Source organism: Notolepis coatsorum (assembly GCF_963971535.1).
Source record: "Notolepis coatsorum genome assembly, chromosome: 2".
Taxonomy (NCBI): domain Eukaryota; kingdom Metazoa; phylum Chordata; class Actinopteri; order Aulopiformes; family Paralepididae; genus Notolepis; species Notolepis coatsorum.
The window spans coordinates 36,480,041-36,493,481 of record NC_140166.1 but is presented as its reverse complement, the minus strand read 5'-3'; the positions used below and the strand labels follow the sequence as shown (position 1 = coordinate 36,493,481).

The window sequence follows — 13,441 nt, the reverse complement described above, 5'->3', positions numbered from 1 at the left end:
CTCATTCGCTTCCATTAATTTTGGGGACCATGTTTAAATATCATCCTTCTGAAGTATAAACAAACTATACTGCTGTGACGATTTCAATAAAACAGACCTTTCTGAGTCAATGGTATGCAGTGGTGTTGCGCAATATGTCGGGCCCCCCCCGCAGGACAGACCACTCCACTAAATCAAACCAAGCAGACCATGGCTCGGCGGCCCGATCAAACCAAGCAGACCATGGCTCGGCGGCCCGATCAAACCAAGCAGACCATGGCTCGGCGGCCCGATCAAACCAAGCAGACCATGTACAGTATACAGTGGCTAATATACTATCAATACTACTATTGAATATACATACACTATTCATTTCATTTACACTATACATTTCATCAAACCAGCATGTCATGTCTCCCTTAACTGTCGGTGAAAAGAGGGAGAACTACAATGACCAGAATGCCTGGCAATGTTTACTTCCTCCTCCACAGAGGCACTAGTCACTAGATCTGATCAGTGCAACGTACGCTAGCCTAGCCACAAGCTAGCGGCAAACATTCATTCATTTAGGCAGCACCACTAACACAGTGCACATAAATATTATCTGCAGGCTGCATTAGCAGCCAGCAGCCAACGTGATACATTATCTATCATCTATCTAACATCTATCCCCAGGCCATCAGGCTGCTAAACGAACAATAAACACTATGCAACAACCATCAAATGCACACAGCACACACACCCACACGCACACACTCACTTAAACAAACAACACACTGCAGCACCCACTCTCCACACTTTAGATCACACAAACACACTTTATATTTATTGATAAAGGATTTGCACTACAACTCATACACCTACTGTAAATTGTACCTAAATTGCACCTCATCCCATTTCTGCCTTGCACTATATAGTATTGTATATTAGTACACTGCATAGTATTGTATATTATATGGTAACTCAGTTACGTCTATTCTGCATCGAACATTGTACATATGTCTATACTGAACACTGTGACCTCATTTTCTTTACTTCTAATTTACATGCTATACTATGTTATTTTATTTCATACTTATCTTGTCTTGCACAGTCTCTGGAGCGTAACAGTAAGAAGCATTTTGTATAAAAGTATTCTGTACTTCTGTATGACAACTATTAAAGAAACTTGAAACTTGAAACTTGAACATTGTGTTTATAATGTGACATAGCCAAGTTAACAACGTTGCAATCCCTTAATTAAGTCTCTAAACAATTCGGCTAGCTAACGTTAGCCATTAGCAAAGAACGCTAGCCTAGCCACAAGCTAGCGGCAACATTAATTAATTTACACTAACACACAGTGCACATAAATATTATCTGCAGGCTGCATTAGCAGCCAGCAGCCAACGTGATACATTACATTGTGTTTATAATGTGACATAGCCAAGTTAACAACGTTGCAATCCCTTAATCAAGTCTCTAAACAATTCGGCTAGCTAACGTTAGCCATTAGCAAAGAACGCTAGCCTAGCCACAAGCTAGCGGCAACATTAATTCATTTACACTAACACACAGTGCACATAAATATTATCTGCAGGCTGCATTAGCAGCCAGCAGCCAACGTGATACATTACATTGTGTTTATAATGTGACATAGCCAAGTTAACAACGTTGCAATCCCTTAATCAAGTCTACTACAAGTATGTATTGTTCTCTAAACAGTTAGCTAACGTTAGCATCCAGGCTAATCAGGCTTTCGTTTTACAAACACTACAACTTACTTTTTTCTGATCCAGGTGCATAAGTCCACTTCTTCATGTTGCTCAGTTGCTGGTTTATACTTTGGTCCTAATGTTGGCGCAAAGTTTAATTTAGCCTATGTGTGTTGTTACAGCTGTACTGTAAACTACTAGCTACAAGTTAGCTTGCCTTCACTGTCCAAGATGGCGCGTTCATGTCAACTACAACTACACTAGTCTTCAACTGAGATAAAAAAAAAAGATATATCATCCAGTGCACAACAATAAGTGAACAAGTGAATAAAGATCTTAAAATATGAATGATTATATTAGGCAAATTAATGTTCTTCTTCAGGCAAAATGTACACATGAGATGATGGAACACAACTTTGACTAGAACACTGACGCCAGCCCAGCTGCAGTTCTGCATGTATTTTACCAGGCAGACTCTGATTGGATTTGCAAGGCTGCCAATCATTCAACCTCTGTGTATTGGATGTCAAGGGCTGTCAATCATTAAATCCTCCATTCAATGGCAAGAGTTTAACTGCACAGTCTGTGCTTAGATGAAGTTAATAGCCTATTTTGATTGGCTGTTATTTATTATTTATTTAACAATGGGTCAACCTGTGAAGTATTCTGCACGAATAATTACTGCAGGCAATACTGCAGTGCAGGCCTGCTCAGAGCTGTCACTGGCATTTTTTACAGAGTAAAACATTTATAATAAAAAAATAATAATAATAATAAAAAAAAAAAAAATATATATATAGGTATATGTAAATTAATAATAATTATGAATTATGAGTGAATTTGTATTTCACGTGTTGTCATAGAGAAACCTCCACTGTGGCACACAGTACTCTTACTGTTGACAAGCAGCTATTGAGTTAGACTACCTACCAACCTATGTCTGTTTCTCTCTCAGTGCGCCCTGGCCCGGCCATGTTTCACTCCAGAGGCATGTGTGAACACAGCCAAGGGCTTCAGCTGTGAGCCGTGTCCTACAGGTTACGCTGGACCCTCCCTCAGGGGAGTCGGACTGGACTTTGCCAAGAACCACCATCAGGTATGATCTCTCTCTCTCTCTCACTCTCTCACTCACTCACTCACTCACTCACTCACTCACTCACTCACTCACTCACTCACTCACTCACTCACTCACTCACTCACTCACTCACTCACTCACTCACTCACTCACTCACTCACTCACTCACTCACTCACTCACTCACTCACTCACTCACTCACTCACTCACTCACTCACACACTCGCACACACTCACTGGCTGGTCCTTTAACTGCAGTGAGCTGTCCAAAATATTTCTAAATACATTTACTTTTTACATTTTGTCATTTAGCTGACGCTTTTATCCAAAGTGACTTACACGTTCTGTACGACAAGTCATCAGGAAGGGCACAACTCTATCAGCTGAGTAACAATGTTTATCAAAGTGTTGAGTGCTACAGTGTGGGTTAGTATATTAGGACAAGTGCACTAACAGTAAGGTTAGTTCGTTTTTTCTTCTTCATTTATTTCATTCATAAATAGACTGGCCCCTACAAATGTCCTAACCCAGTTGTACAGTAAAGACCAAGTATGGCCTTGTCAGTATTCCAATGTACAGTGCCCCCCCCCGTACCCAACCCCCCCCCCCCCCACCTCCAATGTACAGCCCCACCCAACCCCACCCCACCTACCCAACCTCCTCCAATGTACAGTTTCTATGTCAAATGTATGTCAGTATTCCAATGTACAGTGTACAGTGTCCGTCCCCCCCCACCTCCAATGTACAGCCCCACCCAACCCCACCCCACCTACCCAACCTCCTCCAATGTACAGTTTCTATGTCAAATGTATATACACTCTTTTTCTGGATTTTCTTAGTATCACAAACGGTACTGTATTGGCAAATCTGGTATGTCATAAATGTATAGATGTAGCAGTACTGTCTATCTGTATGTCGTGTGTGTCATATGATGAATTGAAAATGGGGGACCCTGATGTAAACAAGACGAAAGTCTTTCTCTGGTCTGCATCCCCTTAACAATTGTATGTATTGAGCTGTACTGTACTGTACCCATTCTGCAATCTGTTAATAAACTTTTCAATCAATCAATCAATCAATCAGACTTCTAAATGTATAAATAGACTTCTAAATTATTCTAAATGTCTAAATAGACTTCTAAATTGTTCCTCGCCTGAAGGGTTCAGTTGAATATATATAAAATATGGATGAATATAGATATCAGTAATGTATTATTGCTTGCACCCCTGTACGACATGCTGTTGTTGTGTTGTGTGCAGGAGTGCAAGGATGTGGATGAGTGTGCAGATCAGTCCAGTGGCTGCGTTCCCAACTCTGTCTGCATCAATACAGAGGTTAGTTCCCACTCTGCACGCTTCTCCTTTCATTCAGCTCCATTTGACATCTCACACAAAGGTTACATGCTACAAGTCATTCGAGACCCAGTCATTGGTCATTTTTTGGACATGGAAATCTGCAACAAACAAAATGCCTCTAAACTTAAAGGGGCACTTCATCAAAAAACAATGCTGATATGTTTAGCACATAATCTCACACAAAAAACGAGTACTTCCAACTAGTTTTAACTGTAATTAACACAACACAAGGATTAAATGTCCCCAATGACATCACTGGTGGCCATATTCAAACAAATTTACTCTCAAACTAAATTAATGTGTGCACATTTTGGGGTGGGCTTGGATGTGAGGTTATGTGCAAAATAAATCAGCATTGTTTTTGGTGAAGTCATCTCTCAGGGTTGGTACAGAATGTAACATGTTGTCTCCTCAGGGTTGGTACAGAATGTAACATGTCGTCTCCTCAGGGTTGGTACAGAATGTAACATGTCGTCTCCTCAGGGTTGGTACAGAATGTAACATGTCGTCTCTCAGAGTTGGTACAGAATGTAACATGTCGTCTCCTCAGGGTTGGTACAGAATGTAACATGTCGTCTCTCAGGGTTGGTACAGAATGTAACATGTCGTCTCCTCAGGGTTGGTACAGAATGTAACATGTCGTCTCCTCAGGGTTGGTACAGAATGTAACATGTCGTCTCCTCAGGGTTGGTACAGAATGTAACATGTTGTCTCCTCAGGGTTGGTACAGAATGTAACATGTCGTCTCCTCAGGGTTGGTACAGCTGTAATGAATGTAAGGAGGGCTTCGTGGGTAACCAGACAGTGGGCTGCTTCCTCCGCCGCTCCTGTGCCACGCTGGGCTTCAACCCCTGTGACGTCAACGCCCACTGTGTCATGGAGCGCAACGGGGAGGTCCTCTGTGAGGTCAGTGGAACACACTGGACCCAAACACCTCATCTAGATAATGACAGGGATTTGAAACCATGACGTCCTCCTAGATCTGTGTCTATATGACCTACTCTAGAATAAAACCACATCTTTCATTAATGATTGTTTTTAACTCGATATATAAGAAACAAAATAGGGTTTTTGGTGTTTGATTTGATTTGAAATCTTTATTTCGAACATGCAAATGAATACAAACAAACAAATAACTAAACAAAAGCAAAACACAACTCAATCTACATGTTCGAAAAGGAGTAGGAAGAAGTATACACTTATTTAATCCTACCCCTTTTCCACTACTCAAATGAGTGTACTATTTTAAAACATAAAAAATAAAATATATATATATATATGCAAAACAAAAACAAAAAAACTATATATGTAAAACATGAAAGAAATAAAATAAAAATGTAATAAAATAAAAATGTAAACACCCGTGAATATCAAGTCCCTTCCTCATCCCTGTACCTCGTTGTGAACATAATTTCCTTATACATCAGTTTGAATTGTCTCATGTTTGGACATTGCTTTAGCACCACATAGGCCCCGTTTAGACGAGCGTTTTGTGAACAGAAACCGCAAAAGTCATCTTGCGGTTTCACTTTTAATTTTACGTTTAGACGAGCGTTTTGGAGTGGAATTCTCCGTGCAGACGACGCTGTAACGACGGAGACCCGCTGTCACACGATTGGTGCATATGTCACATGACGTGCTGTGAAGACCCGCCCTACTCTGCCTCTGATTCGCAGACTGTGGATGGGGAATGTGATTGCACCAAAGCAGAGTCACTCACAGACAGTGGGTCCACTCACGCTTGTGTATTATTTAACCCTTTCACTGCCACACGACAGCCGGTTGTGTGATAGTAAAGGGGTAACCTTCTGTCGTGTGGCAGTGAAAGGGTTAAAAGTACTGCCAATGTAGCCTTCAGGTGATCTCCGTTGATATAAGTCAGACATACTTGCTTTGTTTACGTCTCGGCTACTGGCGCATACCTGCTACCTGTGACGTAAGCAGTACGCGCGACCAGAGCCGTGACAAACCTTTCGTCATCGTTTTATCAGATTTATACGTTTTGATAGTTTAGACGAGATCGCAAAGCTTTTGCGTTTCTAGGAATTCCACCCTGGAAGGTAGTCTCACCTTTTTGCGGTTTCACCCCGTAAAAACGCCGTTTCCGTATAAACGAAAGGCACATCCGGATTCACCTGCTAGCGTTTCCGTCTAAACGGGGCCTTTAACTGTTCCACAGTTTCACTCCACATATTGAGATGCAGTGTCTTCTCATGGTAGTGCGTACATTTAGAACTTTTAAATTGAGTTCTCCCCTCAGATTATAACCCCCCTCCCTATCAAAGAACAGTTCTTGAATTAGTGTTAGTTCATGTCTGACTGGGAGATTAAGATTTTGTAAAAGTAAATGTCTTTTGTCCCTTATTTGGTAGTGATGAAGTTGGTTGATACCCTATATGACCTAGCTAACTAGCCAACAGCTACACTGTAACATTGCTCTGCTCCCTAGCTAGCTAATGTTACTTTCTGTCTACTCATGGCTTGGCAGAGAAGCTCAAGTTCTTATCAACATCTTCATCTTTCTCAGAGGAACTCTAATTTTGCTCCATCTACCTAAAAGAAATGCCACTTCAATTGTTGGTTTAAACTTTAAAGTTAATCCCTGATCAAAGTTTAAATTTGAGATTAAGGTTCTGGATCAACAGAATTAACGAGATGAATCTAGGTTTAGAATAAAAACGAAAAAGATATAAAGAGCGGTTTAAATTGAATACTGTTTAGTTTTAAACTAACTTAAAATGTGGTGCAACATAATTAAATGATGAACCACAATTGAATCCAGTATCAAAGATAATCCTTTGTTGGTGCATAAAAATATATTTTTAATATAGAAAAATATAAAATAATTTTGACTTGGGTGATGTGAAACAATCTGTCTGTACTAATATATGGGTTTATCATCCATGTTAGACTCTGTGTGCATGCGCATCAAAAAGGAACATAATCCTGGTCAGAACAACGGGGCAGACTACAATATCTTTGCATTTGTTAGCCATGCTAGCGATTTAAACAATCAATCCATGCCAAAGCTAGACATGTAAAAGGTGAAAGACTCACACTCACAGCCATGCTGATTTGTCTAAATTACATCCAGCGGTTTTTGTTTGAAACAACTTTTAGTCAGGGGAGTGCCATGGTTTCTCCATAGAGCCCTGTTGTACTTTTTTAGCGCAATATCTCACGTAGGTAGGCGTCTAAGTCACATGATTCAGCTGAAACACTATGTTTATAAACAAAAAACATGAAACCCGTCTATACACTCACAAGGCTTTCTCTCTCTGGTGACAGTGTAACGTGGGCTGGGCAGGTAACGGGCACACCTGCGGACAGGACTCGGACATCGACGGCTACCCAGATGCCGCTCTGCCCTGCATCGACAACGACTTCCACTGCCGCGCTGTAAGCAACCCGGTTACCCAATAACCAAACACAATATATAACCAAACACAACAACATACACAACCAAACACAACATACAGTATAGTCAAGTATAGTCAAGCACAATATATAACCAATCACAACACCATTCACAACCAAACACAATATATAACCAAACACAACACAATATATAACCAAACAACACCATACACAACCAAACACATTATATAACCAAACACAACATCATACACAACCAAACACAACATACTGTATAACCAAACACAACATATAACCAAACACAACACCATACACAACCAAACATTTACATTTAGTCATTTAGCTGACGCTTTTATCCAAAGCGACTTACAAGTTCTGTACAACAGGTCAACAGGAAGGGTCCAACTCTGGCAGCCAAGGATAAGTAATATTGTTCATCAAACAGTGTTGAACTTGAGTGCTTCAGTCTTGAGTGCATAGTAGTATAGACATATTAGCATAGTAGGTAGTAATATAGGCAAGGTAGATTCCTTAGTAGCAAAGTGCATAATAGTAAACAACAGTTATTAAATTTTTTATTGCAGATAATGATTGAAGAATTGTCTTTTTAGTTTTGGGCGGGTTTCGGCTGTCCTGACTATGGTGGGAAGTTCATTCCACCATTGTGGAGCGGGGACCGAGAATAGCCGGCTTCTCTTTGATGACCTCCCCCGGAGCTTGGATAGGAGTGGGTCTGAGGCAGCGAGAAGATGTAGAGCGTAGGGGTCTTAAGGGTGTGTACTTAGAGATGGAGGTAGGATGGAGCCGTTCCCTTCGCTGCACGGTATGTCAGGTTAAGGACCTTGAAGCGGATTTGTGCGGCAATGGGAAGCCAGTGCAGCTCTCTAAGAAGTGGGGTAACACGGGCTGATAGGTTGGACATCAGGCCGGCTGTTGCATTCTGAATGAGTTGAAGTGGCTTGGTAGCCAGTAAACCAGCTAGCAGTGCATTGCAGTAGTCGATGACAAACAATATGTAACCAAACACAACACCATACACAACCAAACACATTATATAACCAAACACAACACCATATACAACCAAACACAATATATAACCAAACGAAACACAACACCATACACAACCAAATACAACACCATACACAACCAAACACAATATAACCAAACACAACACCATACACAACCAAATACAACACCATACACAACCAAACACAATATAACCAAACACAACACCATACACAACCAAATACAACACCATACACAACCAAATACAACACCACCATACACAACCAAATACAACACCACCATACACAACCAAACACAATATAACCAAGCACAACACCATACATAACCAAGCACAACACCATACATAACCAAATACAACACCATACACAACCAAACACAATATATAACCAAACGCAACACCATACACAACCAAACGCACAGAGTTGGAACAGTGGACATGCATCAAGCTGCTGAAACATGGTTCAGGTTTCTCCAGGAGTCCACAAGGCAATGCTGCACAAAGCCTTCTTCTTCTGTTGTCACAGGTCACCTGATATAATGCAGATGCCTTTTAGCCAGTACTGTCCTGTCTTTGATCTAGAATAATAAGTGTTATTCTAAGTCTTTGGCAACAACATACCACTGCCCTAAAGAAAATGCTTATGTAATAAGTAGGGGTGTCAAAGTTAATGCTTTAATTTGAGATTAATTAAAATTGTTTAAAGCATTAAAATAAATTAATCCAGATTAATCTATGGAGTGAAAAATCTTCAATGTTCTGAACTTTCAGCAGTATATGTGCTTGTTCTTTTTTTGCATCGACTCATGCACCTTTTTGAAAATCATCTGACATGAAGATGGAACACATTTTTGTTGTTAATATGATTTATATTACTGGTAGTTCATACTGTACAAGACATTACCGTCCTCTAAACCAGTGGTTCTCAACTGGTCTAGCCTCGGGACCCAACATTTTCATTAGTCATTAAGTCACGACCCAATTTTTTTTAACCACTCTGATTTATTATATATATTTTTTGCAGTAATACACAATCTTTCATGCACTGTTAAAAACATGAAATAAACACAAAGTGCAACAAAAGTGCAACTAGGGCTAAAAACCCAATGAAATAAAATAATAAGAAATAATATATGCTGCTTCTCTTAGCAGACTTCTTAGCTTAACATAACCCTGCATATATCGGTATCGGTTGATATCGGTATCGGAAATTAAGAGTTGGACAATATCGGTATATCGGTATCGGTAAAAAAGCCAATATCGAGCATAACTACTAAAAACCCAATGAAATAAAATTCTAATAATAATAAGTAATATTATGCTTCTTAGCAGACTTCTTAGCTTAACATCCCAGGGAAGAATAGAATAGAATCTTTATTGTCATTGTTGGTACAACGAAATTTTGTTTGGAACATCACCACTGGCATACAAACTAATGGGATAACTGGGGATGTTGTTTGCTCCTGAAAAGAGTCTCAAAGTCTGGGGTGATGGCAGACAAAGCAACTCTGAGGTTGTGCTCAAAGTCCAAGCTTTGTCTTCAGCTGGACCAGAGCTGAGAAGCCACTTTCACAAAGATAGGTAGTGCAAAAAATTGCATTTTTTATTTTTTTATTATAAAAATAAATTACACACACATCCGCGACCCACTCAAAATGGCCCTGTGACCCACTTTTGGGTCGCGACCCACCAGTTGAGATACACTCACTGCTCTAAGCCAATCTGCACTTTAACATAGGCCTGGGTTAAAAAAAAATCTGTTAGCGCCGTGGATATAAGAAAGAGGTCTAGCTGAGTCAATGTTGATGGTTTTGTTGAACATTTGTATTTCACAGGAGAGAAACTGTATTCAAAGAAAGCTATTAAAATAGTCTTTGAATCTAAATATACTTTCTTTGTGTTGATTTTACATTAATTCCATGATTTTACTCAAGTAAATATCTGTTACAAGCTTCGGTCTTAAGTAGAAAAATGCTATTTTTAATCTAGATTAATTACAGAAAACTGAGATTAATTAGATAATCTTTTATTATCTATTGACAGCACTAGTAATAAGTACTGTTTGTAACTACGGTAAGCCTATTTTCCCACATCCCCGGGGGTGTTGCTAGCTAGCTAGCTAGCTAGCTAATATTAGTTAGTTGGACCTTAACACTGTTAGCAAAACGTGAGAGCAGCGGCAAAGAGGCTGTAACACTAGAAGACAGGAGGGTAACAGCTAGAAGACAGGAGGATAGCACTAGAAGACATGAGGGTAACTAGAAGATAGGAAGGTAACAGCTATAAGACAGTAGGGTAACAGCTAGAAGACAGGAGGATAGCACCAGAAGACATGAGGGTAACTAGAAGATAGGAAGATAACAGCTATAAGACAGTAGGGTAACAGCTAGAAGACAGGAGGATAGCACTAGAAGACATGAGGGTAACTAGAAGATAGGAAGGTAACAGCTAGAAGACAGGAAGGTAACAGCTAGAAGACAGGAAGGTAACAGCTAGAAGACAGGGGGTAACAGCTAGAAAACAGGAGGGTAACTAGAAGACAGGAAGGGTCAGGGCCAGGCTAACAAAAAGCATTTTCTCTGGCAGGACAACTGTGTTAAGACGCCTAACTCGGGCCAAGAGGATGCGGATGGCGATGGGATTGGCGACCAGTGTGATGAAGATGCAGATGGAGACGGAATCAGGAACGTGGAGGTGAGTTCATTAACATGCACTCTATTCTCTTTAGTTTTACTTTTCTCCAGGTGATCAAGTCATTAGAAATCATTATCTTGTTCATTAAGGAAGAAAGGCACAAGATTCTCTCTATAGTAAGACAAGATGTGATATTCCTTTATTGATCCCCTTGAGGAAATTCGGGATCATGATTTATTGTTAAAAGGTTAAAGGCATAATATTGATCATCACCAGACACTTCAAATATTATGGTGGAAGGTTTCTACATCTGGGCGAAATAGCATGACCCTCCGCACACGTTACGTTCCCCCAGTGAAACTCCTCGCTGTCAGGTGAAAAGAAGCGGCTGGCGACTCCACATGTATCGGTGGAGGCATGTGTAGTTCTACACCCTCCCCAGGCCGACAGTGGGGCAATGCGCGCAACGACCAGGAAGGGAATTGGCATTACGACTAAATTGTGATGGCTGAAAAATACAGAAAGCCCAAACATAAATATAATTACTTTAGAATTACTAAAGCAATAAAAGGTAAAAGGAAAGCTTGCTCATTAAAATGACTTACATTTCTACTAACTAAGGTTTTAGATGCACCACATGCTGTAATTTTATTACTCTTATTAGAAAATATTAAATCAATTAACACTTTCTTCGCCAGGCTTATGTACATCATTATACCATCCTCTGCCAGCTCTATTTGTCTATGGAGAAGTTCCCCTTCTTTGCAGGGCTATAACTTTTTAAATTGTATTGCTAAATTGACATTACTATGGCCCATTCAACATCAAGTATTCAAGCCAAGTACTATTGTTCAGGGTGTAGCAACGTTATACTTTTTCATTCACATATTCATACTAAAATACGGTCTAAAGTATAAGTATGTTTTTATCGTTTTCTGCAGCTTTCTGCAGAACGTGATTTATAGCCCTAAATGCATTATATTGATGATTGTATACAGTTTGATATCGATTGGCGCGAGATAAAAAAATTCAAATGGACGTGCTTCTAGAAGTTACTACTTATCATCTGATGTTGACCGGATGGGGGGGGGGGTCGTTTATAATTCCGTGGCCAACGTTAGATGATTCATCTAGTGTGGGTGATATGATCATTAGAGCAGTTTGTATCGAACACGTTAAAAAAAAACGCTGAAACTCACCGTAGCTTCCTCGTAGCGTTGGCCGATGAGCATGGAGCAAAAATATTCCTATTATGGGATGTTGAAATATGCGATCCATCTCCAGGTTGTATAATAGTATATACGTCCAAATCATGTTGTTTATCGAGTTATTGGTAACGGATTGCTATCCATTGTGTCTAGCTCGAGTCCCGGGACTATTAGCGAGTGATCGGACCGAATTGGAACGAGCACCAGCTTCCGTTTCCGGTTTCCGGTTTGGGCGATGCGCCGATCGGCCACCAAATGGCGCTCTTGAACCGTTGGAGAGTTGAGAGGGGATCAACAGTAGATCTCAAGTCTCCGGGGGAGAAATATGATTGCGATCACAGATTTTTGAAATATTGATCTCAATGACGTGTTACGGCGTCATTGGCAGAATTAGCATGGCGGGGAATGACGAGTTTAGGCGTCCTTGGCAGAGAAAGTGTTAAGGTTGACCTTAAGGGATTCTTTAGGCCTGGTAGGATCGGTGATCAGCTGCAATAAATTAAGGTTGGAGGAAACAAACTTTAAATAACCAGAGACATTTGTCAAAAGAAATCAGCTGGTGGAGGTCTATTTTTTTTTATCCACTTTTTCTCTCCCTCATTTTTCTATTTTTCTCCCATCCCAATTTCGTATTATCCAATTCTTCCCTCCCCTGTCTTGAACGTTGCTAGAATATGCCTCCCACTGGTCGGCTGTAGTGAGGACAGACGCCTTGCATCACATGTCCCCTCCGGTACACGAGGAGGCAGCCTGTCGCATCTTTTCACCGCAGCAGCTCGAACTCTGTGGCGAGGAGTAACGCGTGGGAGGCTCACGCTGCCCCCGCTACTTCCTGCTTCCGCCGCACGGGCGTCACACAACCGACCTGTAGGAGTCGCTGTCCACAACGTCCAATCCCCACCCACCGGCTTTCCCACCCTCTAACACTTACCAATTGTGTTAGTATGAATGACCGGCCAGCCGGTAGCAACGGCGAGAGCTGGGCTCGAACCCAGCATCTCCTGCGTTAGTGGCGAGCGTCTTGCCCACTGCGCCAATCAGCCGCCCACTAGCAATACATTCTAAACACTTGGGTAACAGAATATAGAACAGAAACAGA

General features: G+C 40.8%; 1 protein-coding gene across 2 annotated transcripts in view; it reads left to right on the top strand.

Annotated features, from left to right (window-relative positions):
- LOC311248984 (thrombospondin-3b-like) overlaps window positions 1-13,441 on the top strand; it is a 179,724-nt gene that overhangs the window by 113,072 nt on the left and 53,211 nt on the right. For both annotated transcript variants that reach the window (XM_084338228.1, XM_084338227.1), the window contains 5 exons: window positions 2,629-2,769; window positions 4,006-4,080; window positions 4,855-5,007; window positions 7,390-7,500; window positions 11,087-11,194. In XM_084338228.1, coding sequence (XP_084194354.1) covers window positions 2,629-2,769; window positions 4,006-4,080; window positions 4,855-5,007; window positions 7,390-7,500; window positions 11,087-11,194 — 588 coding nt within the window. The remainder of the gene's footprint in view (window positions 1-2,628; window positions 2,770-4,005; window positions 4,081-4,854; window positions 5,008-7,389; window positions 7,501-11,086; window positions 11,195-13,441) is intronic.